The sequence below is a fragment of the Nannobrachium achirus genome (genome assembly GCF_963921795.1).
Source record: "Nannobrachium achirus genome assembly, chromosome: 16".
Taxonomy (NCBI): Eukaryota; Metazoa; Chordata; class Actinopteri; order Myctophiformes; family Myctophidae; genus Nannobrachium; species Nannobrachium achirus.
In genome coordinates, this window is record NC_137823.1 from 48,940,711 (window position 1) to 48,954,719 (window position 14,009).

The 14,009-nt window shown below is 41.3% G+C and overlaps 3 protein-coding genes across 3 annotated transcripts; all 3 read left to right on the plus strand.

Annotated features, from left to right (window-relative positions):
- Window positions 1–4,257: 4,257 nt before the first annotated feature.
- Window positions 4,258–6,556, plus strand: tdrd15 (tudor domain containing 15; the record flags this gene model as incomplete). The annotated part of the gene is made up of 2 exons (XM_080745004.1): window positions 4,258–6,300; window positions 6,536–6,556. The coding sequence occupies 2 exons, from the start codon at window positions 4,258–4,260 to the stop codon at window positions 6,554–6,556; spliced, it is 2,064 nt and encodes a 687-aa protein (XP_080601130.1).
- A 407-nt stretch (window positions 6,557–6,963) lies between these two features.
- On the plus strand, window positions 6,964–8,425 carry LOC308301108 (tudor domain-containing 6-like; the record flags this gene model as incomplete). The annotated part of the gene is made up of 2 exons (XM_080745006.1): window positions 6,964–7,692; window positions 8,378–8,425. The coding sequence occupies 2 exons, from the start codon at window positions 6,964–6,966 to the stop codon at window positions 8,423–8,425; spliced, it is 777 nt and encodes a 258-aa protein (XP_080601132.1).
- Window positions 8,426–9,606: 1,181 nt separating this feature from the next.
- LOC308301109 (tudor domain-containing protein 15-like) lies at window positions 9,607–13,647 on the plus strand (the record flags this gene model as incomplete). The annotated part of the gene is made up of 2 exons (XM_080745007.1): window positions 9,607–10,418; window positions 13,638–13,647. The coding sequence occupies 2 exons, from the start codon at window positions 9,607–9,609 to the stop codon at window positions 13,645–13,647; spliced, it is 822 nt and encodes a 273-aa protein (XP_080601133.1).
- Between the last annotated feature and the right edge of the window lie 362 nt (window positions 13,648–14,009).

The window sequence follows — 14,009 nt, forward strand, 5'->3', positions numbered from 1 at the left end:
TGTTATCAGGTTGTTAATTTGGTCCAAATTAATTTACACTTTTTTCTTTCTTTCTCTTCTCTCTTTTACTGAAATCTGATCATGCTTGGAAATGTTTGGGAATGATATCCTAATTTCTCTAGCATTTTAGAGAATAATTATGAAAGGCTATATGAGTATTTGTACTTTACTTGTTGAGTATTTCCCATTTCCACTGCTACGCCACTGCATCTCGGATCCAAATATTGTACTTTTACTCCACTACATTTATTTGCAAACTTTAGTTACTTTGTAGGCTCTATATTATTATTACAAAACAATTAACCACTTCAACCCTTTCGGCTATTATTGAAAACAGCACAAGCTCACAATGCGTGTAACTGAGGGTATTTTACTCAAGTAAAATACGAGTAGCCTACTTTTCCCACCCACTGAATATTTTATTTTGGTAATCCTGAGCTGTGGATCTTTGCAACAGGTGACAGGAAATAACCTCATTATCGTCCTCCACTCTGCACGGCTGGATGTAATCATGCTGACATAATTCTGAAGAACTTCTGCACGGAGAAAAGGTGGGCAAAGTCATACAATGTTATTCTGTAAACTTGTACATAAAAACAAATACCAACCAGTGAATTGTTTCGTAAATGCAATTCGACGGGGAAAACAACGAGTTATGAGATATGCCTATGTGAACAGGCCCCTTTTAGCGTCCTGCAGCACTGGCGTTAACGTTACTTTGACTAATAATTATCAGGCTGTCTATCGCAGCGATCGTTTTTAACGGGCATTAGCTAAAACTCTGCCTTTAGTACATTAGAATGTTAATTTACTAGTTATTTTTGGCGGAACTTTGAGGGGATTGGGTCTACTAACTGCAGTTAAAACGCAGCCTGCAGATGTCATCAGGCGTTTAGACATGTAGGCCTGGCCTACATTTGACCACGAGTCTGGAATAGGCGTTCCTTACCAACGTCTTGACTCTTTGTCTTGAGGATGCTATAATACAGTCTTGACTCTTTGTCTTGAGGATGCTATAATACAGGTTACAGAGGGTGTAAACTGCTTTGTGTTCATATTTGGAAGCCTCGGTAATGTCCATAAATCAGCTTGCAGATTGCAGGAATGACCAAGAGCCAAGGCATTGATTGGCAACATTATGTTCAGTCAGTGTCTGTGATAATTGGGAATACCAGTAGAGTCGCCGAAATGAAGCTCGCCGAGAAGCGGGGGGTGCGTTCGGCAGCCGCCATATAGAGGTGATTCCTGTAGGCCTACCCATGATCTGTATCATAAAATATGGTTGAGTTTCCCCAAATTTGTGTATCTACTACCTACCATTGTTTGTGTGTTCAAGAATTTCTTCTTGCTTCTGTCTGTCTGTCTGTCTGTGTGTGTGTGTGTGTGTGTGTGTGTGTGTGTGTGTACGTGCGCACACGTGGACGATCCTTAATCATTGACAGCCTATCACAGGCCAGCAGCTTAGGGTTTTTTGATTTCTTTTTTCAAAAAATACAATTTAAATGTACTGTAGGTACATCCGTTTTAATGAATAACCACTCATACTGCAACAGACCAAGGTCTGTAAACCATATTGCCCTCAAGGGAAATGTGGCTTGCTTCGCTTGGGTTTACAACCCTGGCTGCTATACAGCCCCATATAATAAACATACAAAAACACACAGATGACACAATGTTGTCAGACCTTATTTGAACAACAATCTAATAAAATTTAAGGAAACATTTTATTTGTTGTTTATTTGTTGTTTTTTGTCAGGAGTAAGGCCTGCAAAATGTTAGCCTTGTACCCGCCCTCTTCCGGAAACCATTTCATTTGTTACGGAAGTTGGTCGTTTACTAGGCTAGCATAATGTAAGACATAGCAGTACAATAATCTCAATTCCAGATTCCATGGTTTCCTTCTGGCTGTTGAATTTGTTCTTGTGACCACAACGCATGATGGGATGTGGACGAAAACCTTAAATGTTGCTTTGAGTGATGAATGCATTTTATTGTCTTTTCAGAAACCCAAGATTACAAGCTTCTGCCATGTTGTCCATGTCAAGGCTGGGTTCAGTCCAAAAGTAAGTACCAAATATATTCAGAATTCTCCTGGCTTCACATTGGTCTTTGGCAATGTTCTGATGTTACCTGAGGCACACTGACCAGCACGTCATTTATGGTCAGCGTGCATCTTCAACAACTTAAAACAAGGGTCTTCAACAGGGGGTCTGGGACCCCTAGGGGGTCCTCAGAGTTACTATAGGGGGTCCTTTTTATAAAACTTTTTTATATTAACCACTTGAACCCTAGCGTCCATATTCTGAGAACTTTCACCAAAAATAGCCGATCTACAAGCTCACAACGCCTCGCATTGTGAGCTTGTAGATCGGCTATTTTTGGCAAAGAGATTTGGTGTAGAAGGGGAAAAGAGCAGACTAAGTGCAGAGTGAAAGGTCAAGTTTATTAAGTATTGACGGTTCAAGTGGTTAAATATCTGAAAACACAAATTGACATGAATCCAAAATACACAGATGATCGTGCTGTCAAACGATAAAACGATATGGAATCTATGAACAGGTTGTGGGGGTCTCTGCTTCATCTCTCTCGAGTCTCAACTAAGGGGTCCTTGGCCTGAAAACGTTGAAGACCCCTGACTTAAAACATTATATTGATCCAAAATACCATTTAAAGTCCAAAACAACAATCTAGTTGTACATTAATTTATTAGCTAATCAGTTCTGACAAATAGTCCCTCTTCCACAATTGGGCTGTAATTTGTACATAGTCCGTCAGTTATAGCAGACTACAGTATATGGTGATATTGAGCTTGTTGATTTCCTAATTCGACACAGGCAGATATATAGAGATCTCCATATGTGCATTAAAGGGGGATAAACAGACTGGGACAATGGGTACACACAGGTATTGCATAACTCAACTGGGTGGGGCATGCAACTTCGTTCCTGACCTGCATCATTCCAGAGAAGGCCGGTGTATAACTAATTTCATCCTTTTCAAGTTGTCTGTGGCTGGCGTTGTATAATATATAATATGGACATGCCTTGAGCTCGATGTCAAATTGCCGTTGCCAGGCAACGCTTGATGATCATATAAGGCTCCAGTATTTTTCCTATAAAAGAAGTACCACTTAACTGTATAAATAAATCCTGTATAAATAAATCCCTGTCTGCTGATCAGTGGTGTGCTGGTGTCACTGTAGCACGCTATACGAGTTATAATTATCCACAGCTGTTTGTTCTTGCAGAGTCTCCAACACAATTGACTGAGGTCGTCATTTTGTAATTAAAGAAAGCTTCTGCGCTTTATTAACTACACACACATATATGATCAACAGCAACGTTGCTGGGTGTACTGCTTGCATTTAAATCAAGTATTTTTCACAGTTGAACAACTTTTCACTTTTGGTTCAGCTTTCTGTTTATGCTGCTGTTCTCTCTGGCAGAGAAGGGGAGCTTAGAGCCTAATATTCAGCCCTATATTCATATAATAGACTAAAGCAGGGTCTCTCAAACGTTTTGATGTCACAACATATTATTAGCACTTTTTTGGCGACCCCATTCTCCCAACGATTCGATACTGATTATTTGCATTGTAAAACTATACGATATACAAAGCCAAACGGTACGATATTTGCTTTTGCATATCGATATAGTAGATCATTGCAATTGCATTTTTTTTTACGCTTCAGTTACTTTACTGTCAACTCATTCACTCTCAAGAATATTTAACCAAACCAACCACTGCCAGCTTTTTTCCTTACGTTTTCAAGTAGTCACAGAATATTTTAACTTTATTTTTATTGATCCCTTTATCGTTCACAGACGCTTTCTGTGCTTCCGTGAAAAAAAATCTTGTTTAAGCCTTGCAATACCTAGTTATGGCCGATTGAAAATTCAGTTAATACTTTATTAACTAAAAGATATTTATATATAATTGATAAATCACTTCACTCACCACAGACAACTTGAAAGAGATGATAAGACAGACAGCGTTATTGGTATTGTCAAAGTCCCCGTTGTACCAGTCTCTGTGCCCGTTTTATATCCATATATGGAAATCTATTTGTCTGTCCTTTTATCCAACCGACTTAACACATTAATGGCAGATGTACAGTAATTGTGTACTGTGTAATGTGCCCCCTATCAGTACTTCTAAATGTTTACATGTTAAGAAAAGGGGGGTTAGATGTAAATGTATTTCTACATCCCTAGCATAGATACTTTACTGCTACCCCTTTGTTTTCCCTTATGGATAATGTGGGGTACTTGTATTTGCAGGTCTCCGGAGTCAAGTCCATCTGCACCATGTACTCTCTGGCCAGTAGACCTCAAGCTTACTCATTTGGCCTGCAAGCCTAACGAAACCCTGATACACTTTCAGGCACAGTACTTAACTGTATGTGAACTGGATTATAACATCCTGCAAGTGGAAATACAAAATACACCGAAGTCAAAAGCTACAGTAAATGTAGAGGACCTTTGCCTAGTAGAAGATGTGATATCAGCCCACTGGCACAGAGGGAGAGTACACAACATACAGGGAGATGTGTTTGATGTATTCCTTATAGACCATGGGAATGTCGTGAGTGTCGGCATAGACCACCTGTCTTCCTGCTCGAATGACCTATTTAGCCTTCCTCCCAAGATAGTCTGTGGCTTTTTTGCAAATGTGCTACCCATTCAAGACCACTGGGATCCTGTGCTGGAGAAGTACTTGTTACACCTAGTTGGGACAAGTGTCAAAGGATACATCCATGCCCTCCTACCCCACAAGATCCTCATACTGGAAGTCCCTGGCATTAATAAGGATCTAATTAAGCTGGGTTTTGGGAAGCATGTGGACACAAACACATTCCTTCTCTTGGTTGAGATGCTTACAGATGTGCCACTCAAGCAAAGTATCGAGCCAGTCCCTGATTTGTTGATTGACCAGCCAAGTGGACAAAAAATCTGCTTTAAACCTTCTAGCATACAGGGATTTGAAGATATTCAGTCCTTCTCTGGACCTAGACTGAGTGCTGGAACAATGGTTAAAGTGCGAGTAACTGCTGCAGTGAAGCCTTGGCTTTTTTACTGTCAGGTAAACAACATGACAGTGGATCTACAGGCATTGTCAGAGAAGTTGGCTGTAACTCATGAGTCCAGAAGCATCGATCCAAGTCAGACACCATCAGAACACCTGGGGCTACTCTGCTCTGTCAAAGGCAGAGACGAGAAGTGGTATAGAGGCTTTGTGCGCTTTCTCCCTGTACAGTCTCATGTACGAGTGCTGTTTGTTGACTATGGATTCTATGAATCTGTCCCAGTTGAGAATATCCACAGGCTGCCTCCTGAATTCCTTTCCACGCCCATAATGACTTTCCCATGCTCCCTCTCCTGCTTGAATGAGACGAATGAAGCGGTAGAAACACGTCAGCTGAGTTTCCTCAAGGAAGGCTTGCTTGGAAGAGTATTAGTCGCAGAAATCAAAGGGTTTGATGAAGAGCAGAATCTGTATTCTATCACTGTGCTAAACACAGAAGAAGATTTTATGAGTGATCCAAAGTCCGTTCAGGATATTTCTGAACTGAACAATGAGCCAGTGTTTGACAGTGATCAAATGTTACCAGAGGGTGGTTATTTGTTCTATGAATCTTGCATGGCTCGAACCTTGGATATGGCAGCTCAAGTCGAGGAGATACAGGTTGACACTGTATTTGAAGGGTACGTGGAACATTCCCAGAATCCAAACAACTTCTCAATTAGAACACAAAGACGCAATCATGATTTTGAAGTGATGATGGAAAATATAGCTGATCACTTCAGTCAAATGAAACTGGAGGATGATGTACTGGAGGATCCTGAGATAGGTGCATTCTGCTTTGCAATGTATGAGAAGGACATGCATTTCTACAGAGCTGTAGTGATTGACATTCTTGAACATGGAGCTGAGGTGCTTTTCATTGATTTTGGGAACATTGAGAAAGTGCCTCACGTGCTAATAAAAAAGATTCCAGAGAAATTTGCTAGAGAACCAGCCTTTGCCATCAGATGTGGTCTTGTCAATGTCATTCCTAAGGATGAAGTCTGGACCATGGCCACTGTAGACTTCTTCAGACGAGCTGTGTCAAATAAAGCTCTGCAAGTTCATGTTGACCACATTAGAAGCGGCAAGCTTATTGTGAATCTCCATGTGAAGGGAAATGAAAACATTCAGAGTATCAGTGAACTTCTCATCTCTTCAGAGAACGCAGAATACTGCAGAAGCACTCCTTTGGAATCTAACATGCAGACTGAAACAACAGCGAAAGTCAAAAAGGTAAAACACCCAAAAAATAGTTTGAAGACTTTGAACCAAACAAAAACCTGGAGCAAGAACACAACACAGTGTGAGCAGAATTGGGAGGAGGCTGAGGAAGTCAACACAGCAGTTCCACTGACAAACGGCACTCCAGCAATTATGATGACGCAAGCTCCAGCAACATTCAAACCATGTACGTTTCAACCTGGTGCTGACTTTGCTGTCTGTTGCACTCACATAAACTCTCCATCAGATTTCTGGTGCCAACTGCTGAACAAGGTTCCCGATTTGGACAAACTGATGAACGAGATTCAGCAGTTTTACAAAACCCGAACAATTCCTATCCAGCCAAATGTTTTGTGTTGTGTTGCCAAGTCACCTGATGATGGAAGATGGTACCGGGCCTGGATTGCAAGAAAGCAGGGTAATGTTGCCAAAGTCGTTCTTGTTGACTATGGCAAGACTGTCCATGTTAAGGAGGACAGTCTTCAGACAATTCTACCACAGCACCTCGAACTGGAATCCCAGGCTTTCAGATGCAGCCTATACAATCGGATTGAACCTATGAAGGGTGACCCTAAGAGCGACAGTGTTTGGAACACAGCAGCGTGCAACTCACTGAAGAATTTTGTGCTAGTCAACACTGATGGCCTAAGATGTGAACTTTTCTCTCTTCTGATGATGAAAACCACTGGGCTGTGCAATGTTGTAGACCTCTACAATGCTCAAACTAAGCAGAGCATAACAAAGAGTTTGGTGGAACAGGGCCTGGCGACGGAAGTTAAAATCTCAACTATGGCATGGTCATCTGTATGTCCCGTTTCCTTCACCTACTCGGCATTCAACCTCGGTGCTGGGAGTGAGGAACAAGTCTATGTCACTCATGTGAACAGTCCATGGGAGATTTACTGCCAACTCAACAAAAACACTGAAGAGATTGAAAAAATTCTAGAGATGGCCTCAGTGGAAAGCGATACATTGATGCAAACCAACAACGAAGAGAGTGCAGGCAAATTGTACATGGCAAGATACTTTGATGGAAAATGGTACAGGTGTGCAATGCAGCCTGTTCAGTCACCACTGCATCACACAGTTTTCTTTGTTGACTATGGAAATATGCACATAACTGAAAAGACCAATGTTAAGCCTATACCCAGAAATTCGAATGAATTGCTCTACACACCTATGCAAGCTGTGAAATGCAGCCTCGCCCAAATCCCAAATGGAGAGATGTATGCAGATGTGAAGCAATGGTTCGAGGAAACCATACTCAACAAGCCACTGAGAGCTGTTGTAGGTGGAAAGAGTGAAGATGGATCATTTATCATTGAGCTGTTTGATGGTGATCTACACATCAACAAAGAGGTAAAACAGCTCATTGCCAGTTTGACACCTAAACCAGAGAAGCCTGTGAGCACAGACGATACAAACGATACACCTAGAGCAAATAAAAGAAAGGACTTGCAAACACCAGAGAAGAACCATCGTTGCCAACAGCATAAGAGGCCATGTGCCTCTACGCATTCTGATGTCCAGAGCACATGCCACAAGAAAAAAGAAAAGCAGGGTGATACAAGCACATCAGAGCAGCAACCATGCCGAGCAGAAATCCCTAAACAAACCAGTTGTCCAAATGCCTCTGCACATTATCATGTCCGAAAAACGTGTCACAGGAACAAAGAAAAACAGAGCAGTGTTCCAATCCAATCTAAGCCAAAGGAGAAAGAAGTGAACCGCAGTGTTCCAATCCAATCTAAGCCACATGAGAAAGAAGTGAACCAAAGGAAGCAATGTGATAGAAACATTACACAAGAACAGCAGCAATGCCAAGACGAAATGCCTACATGCAACTCACCACAACAGCAACTATGCCAAGCAGAAATGCCTATATGCATTACACCAGAACAGCAACCATGCCAAGGAGAAATGCCTACATGCATTACACCAGAACAGAAATCATGCCAAGGAGAAATGCCTACATGCATTACCCCAGAACCACAATCATGCCAAGCAAAAATACCTCAACTTTGCAGCTTACCTGAAAAAGTGGCTGTGGGCCTCAGGGCTCTGTGTTATGTCTCCCACATTGACACAGTTGACAGCTTTTTCCTTCAGATACAAGATGATGAACCGGCTCTCCTAAAGATTGGCGAATACCTAAACTCTGATACATTCAGAGATTCACTGAAGGTTGTGTCCGAAGATTTGACACTAAATGACCTTATTCTGGCAGAGTACGAAGAGGATGGTGCTTTATACCGAGCTGTTGTTAAGGGCTACGAAACAAGTAGTCGCATTAAAGTTCAGTTTGTGGACTATGGTAACTCTGCAGAAGTGGCAAAGGAGAAGATCTACTACATGACAGAAGACTGTCTGTCTCAGCCTAGATTCAGCATAGCGTGTTCCCTAGTAGCACGATTCACCTATGATTCTGATGCCTCTTTCACAGAGGATGTGATGGGGAAACCTCTCGTAGTTGATTTTGTTGGTCAGTTTGGTGCTCAGTGGGAAGTTGAACTTAAAATCAGTGATGGAAAAACTCATCCTGTTGCACTTAAAGCAACTGCTGAAAAAGAAATTGATATGGAAATAGACACCCCTGCTTTCTCCATGAATTCAGCTAAATTGGAAATGCACACAGGCTGTGACCAAAGTTCATTCACCATCGAACAGGACATGATTCAGTCAAGAGCTGAATCTGACAAAGAAATACTGCCCACCGAAGTTGAGAAACCAGTGCTGAAGTCTGGACATGCAACACCGTCAACTGAGCATGATTTAGACACCTACAATCAGAGTCCCAGTCAAAAACAGGCTCCAAACGTGCATGACTCGGAGTGTGTTGGAAAGCCAAATAACACTACTGAATCCGTTGAAGCTGAGGAAGATACCATGGGCGTGGTTGCACATCTGATTAATCACCCGAGTGAGACAGAAGATGTAATACTTCTATCTGTCCTACCTAATGGGGAGTTTTGCGTGAGACTCATTAAGACGGCTGACATGTTCACTGCATTGCAAAGACGCATTGCTGAAAATCTACACAAGTGTGGCATGGTAGCCGAGGGGAATATCATAAAAGGACTCCGGTGCTTATTGAGCACACACAGGGACAACAAGTGGTACAGAGGAACTGTTCAGCATGTGGACCAGGGCAGATGTTCGGTGTTCCTTATGGACCAAGGAATTACAGAAGATATCACTTTCGATTCCCTCAGAGAGTTGGATGATGACCTTGCACAAATCCCCGGCCTGGCAGTGAGGTGTGAATTGAATAGCATCGGCCTCCCTATGACGAAAGAATGTCAGGAAACACTCAGAGCGATGAAAGGCAAGGTTCTAAAGCTGGTGTTTGTGTCCTACTCTAAAGATGATAACCTTTGGAAGGTTGAAATTGTCATGAATGAATTGTTCATTCAGCAGATGATGAGCATAACCTCCCAGCAACCTACTGTAAAAGAGATGAGTCCTCCCAGTTCCACAGACCCTCGCAAAAAGATGGTGAGAGCAGATAAAGAATCCAGCGTAGACCCTGGCCCTGCTCAGCATCTGATCTTTGCCCCTATCAATCTAAACCAGGCATACTGTGGCTTTGCTGCTGCAGTGACAACCCCCTTTCAGTTCTGTGTGGCTCTAGAGGACCTTGAGGACTTTCACATGATGTCAGCCATTTTAGACGACCTCGCTGAGGAGATGTCCCCTCTTCCCGAGGCTCACCTTGTACCAGGCTCCTGCTGCCTGGTGAGATCGCTCAACAAGTGGTGCAGAGCTGAAGTCATAAGTGCTGACACCACGGTTGTCACAAACCTAGTGGATTATGGCCAATACATAGACATGGCATATGAAGACCGCACCAAGCTGAAGAGACTTCCAGATAAACTAATGAGACTACCGAAGGTGACCTACCCATGCGTCCTGAGTGGAGTGGAACCTGTTGGAGTGGGGAGCCAGTGGACAGATGAGTCGTTGGTGTTCTTCCAGGAGTGTTTGTACCAGAAGGACCTCAAGATTCTCTTCAGGGCATTTGTGCCAGAAACACACTGGGAGGTGGACATCCTGACAGAGGGCGTTCATGTCGCCAAGAAGCTGGTTGATGCTGGACATGCTTCCTACATAGATGTGATGCTAAGAGAGAGGTACAAACATATTTTTTTGTTTAGACATTTGAGTATTATTCTTTTATATTGTGAATGGCATATTTCATTACGTAGAAAAGACAAGTATTGCAGGATAAATTGTTACTTTTGTGCACATAAAATTGCAGTCAATGCAGAATTCTCACAGCTGCAGAAACAAAGTATTTTTAGTGGAAAGTTAATGAATGTCCCAATTTCTGTGCACTACTGAAGTAATTATTCTAACTCTGGTACCATGACATCACACAGGTTCCAAGAACAGAGTGTCTGTACAGCCCCACCTCAGAGTGCCATGGTCAATCCCTCCTCAAAGGACCATGGTCTGGTAGACGCTGATGGAATCACCAGTCAAGAAACGGCAGAGGACCACAAACTACCCACTGCATCTAAATGTATGTTCATTTTTAATATTTGTTTTAGTGGCAGTGAACTAATAGTAGTGAAAAGAAAATGTAACAAGGAGGTGCAACGGGGCGGCCAGATAAAGTTATTAGGCCTGGATTCGACGCACAGGATTCCAGAAGTGTAGCGCTTATTCGTTCTTGTATCAAACCGGTACTCGAAACGTTCTTAGAATTTAACATATGAAAGTAAATATGGGGGCGGCTGTGTTAAGAACGTTTTGTTGTCAAGCTCAACATTGGGCATTTGGATCTATACATGGAGAAATGGAGCAAACCTGTTTGGCCTAAACATGTAGATGTGGAGAACACTATATGGAGATAGTCCAGTCCATCATGTCATATGGGACTACCGTCATAGACAGTAGCCATTGTTAGGCCGGAGTCAATGGCTGTCTGTCTGACTGTCCGTACAGGAAGTGATGTCACATGACATACTTTTTATGCCCATATATGATTCATTCTGTACCACATCTCCATGTTTAGGCAAACTCCACACAGAAAGTCCCTATCGCCAACCCCAACTAGGGTGTGGGTGATGGGGCCTTTCTGTGTGGAGTTTGCATGTTCTCCCCGTGTCTCCTAGGGTTGATACCCTCACAAAGACATGAACAAACTCCCCCCAGAATGACAACTAGAATAGTCAGAGAAACGCTGTGGTTGGCCAGATGGTCAAGAATTGGCGCGAGTCGCATGTCACCCTGAGGTCGCATGCCACCCTCAGGTGTCTTACTAGTAGTAGTAGTCATTGTTAGTGAAGATTGAAGATTATGCTTTATTGTGACTTTCAACAATGCTTGTACATGGATGAAGGCTTTGAGCAAGCTACTGATTCTAACTTTTCATCTCTTCTAAAAGGTTCCCTGATGTGAGGCTGCCTGTACCAAGGGAACTCGTAAAGAAGACTGAGAAGGACATTTTACATATTTCTTTGTGATAGTGTTTGTGTGAAGCGAATGTACAACTCATATTTTACCTGGGTTTCAGTAGTACAATTGTTTTAATTTGTTTTTATTAGCTCATTGTATTTTCATTTTATTTTTGCATTGCAATTTAAAAATATGAAGAACATTTTGTTTTGAATATACATTTTTGAAGTTGTACTAGTTTTTGGATTAATGCATATTGTATACTGTATACTTTTGGCTGTGTTAAGTCTGTTTTAGAGACTACATAACTTGTTGACTTGTTGAATACAAATTTGTTATTCTTACCATTTCACCAAGCAAATTTCCAGGTTATTTTTTCGATTCAGTCAGTTGCATAAAAAAAAGTACTAAGCTGCAATTACCCAATCTGTATGGTAGTATATTGTCACTTTAAAATAATGGCCTGTTATTTTTTGAGGATTGCATTTTTCCTAAATCAGCTCATGACACTGGCTGCCTATATATCTTGATTGAGAAGGATCATGCCGTTCTTGCCTCTTTAGTAAGTCTCATGATCTTGTGGCCCCACAAAAATTGCCTAAGTTCTGGAAAAGTCTGTTGATTTGGCCAATTCATATTTATAATATTTAATCTTATGTTACATAACTGAGTGTTAATTTTACGTCAATAGTCATATATTGTTATAAACGTTTTTGGGTGAAATTATTAAGAAATATCTAAACATTTTTGGATCTGTTTTTGTTTTCTGAGGGGAAAGACTGTCCATTATTTTAAGGTGAGGAATGAAGCTGATCTGCAGTGGTTCCCTGGCTAAACAAGGATTCCCATTTGGCTGAGCTTTATAAATGTGGTTATTTACACAGGAGAATTAAAAAGGGGTGTTGCAATTACAGTAATGCTCAAGACAAACCAGATAAAGTTGCTCACAGAGCATCATAACAGTAGGACATTATAACCGGGTATTCCTATATTCTATCCTAGGTATATGACGTTATCTCATTCTTCTGTGGTGTAGGATATATCTATGCCAGTGCTTTGTAAAACGAAGGTCAAACAGCCTTTGAAAAGGAGAAGTTATCTGTCATTTTAGATTTCAGCGTTGGCTATTCAAAAAGTGCTTGTACATCTGTTAAATTAGAATTTAACCCAAATATCTTCTGGGGGGTCTGTGGCACCAACATTTTCAGATGGGCGGTCTGCGGCCAATATTAATTTGGGCGTAACTTGCCATGAAAACGTTTGAGAACTAGCGATTTAGCAGGCATTTGTAGAATTGGCCTCAGGTCTTCATTACTTTGATCACAGGAAAGATCACGTGTGACTGATTTAAGTTCATGACTGCTCCATTAAAGTGGGATTTAATGGAAACCATACCTCCAGGGGAGACTGGACCTGATAAAAACAGCATTTATCGAACATTTAACATCCATCCATCTATTGTACAGTATTTTAAATATCAGTTGCATTAGGCTGAGTGGTAAGCATTTTCTACTTTAGCCACAATGAGGTGCTGTCGAGTAATATTAGTCAACTATCAAGTCATACATGATCCTACAAATGGCATCTTTGGACAGTTGCCAATCATTTCTCAACATATAGCCTTTTGAGAAATTTGGTCGGTCACATCAAAACACGCTAATATTTCATACAGTTTAAAAAAAAAACACTTCAGCCTGCAATGTTGAAAAATCTGTGTTTATTAATGATTTACAAAAGGCTAAACATGGAACCAATTAAATGATTCAGTTTATTTTGAAACCTAGAAAGGAGGCTGTGGGGGGGTAAGTGGGGACATGAATGTTCTGTAGTGTTGAGGTTCACACACGCGCACACGCACACACACACACACACACACAAACCAGCTAAACATCCTTAAAAGCAGTAAACAGGATCTTATGTCTATAAACACTGTTGCCTTATGGATGCAGAATCCGTTAACTGTCTGTCCCGCTTTCTCAACAAAATCATATTTACACACACAATGAAGTCACTCAACAGAATGGCAAAATCTGTACATTTCAAATGTATTTGCTATGGTGGGAATGATCCAGAAGTCCAAGGATTGATCTGGTGGATGCGGTTTAAATGCAGTCGTTTAATAAAATACAGTTTACCATAGTATAAGAAGTCCCAACATTTCTTGGAACGGATCACTGGTACAGTTAAAAACAAAATTGTGCAAGAATTGATTTATTTTTACACAAAGTTCTAAATAAATACCTGTGATGCAAACAAGGACTTGGAGATGTGTTGACCATCACTTTTCTTTTCCCTGCTTGATTGTGGCAAAGAATGTAGTG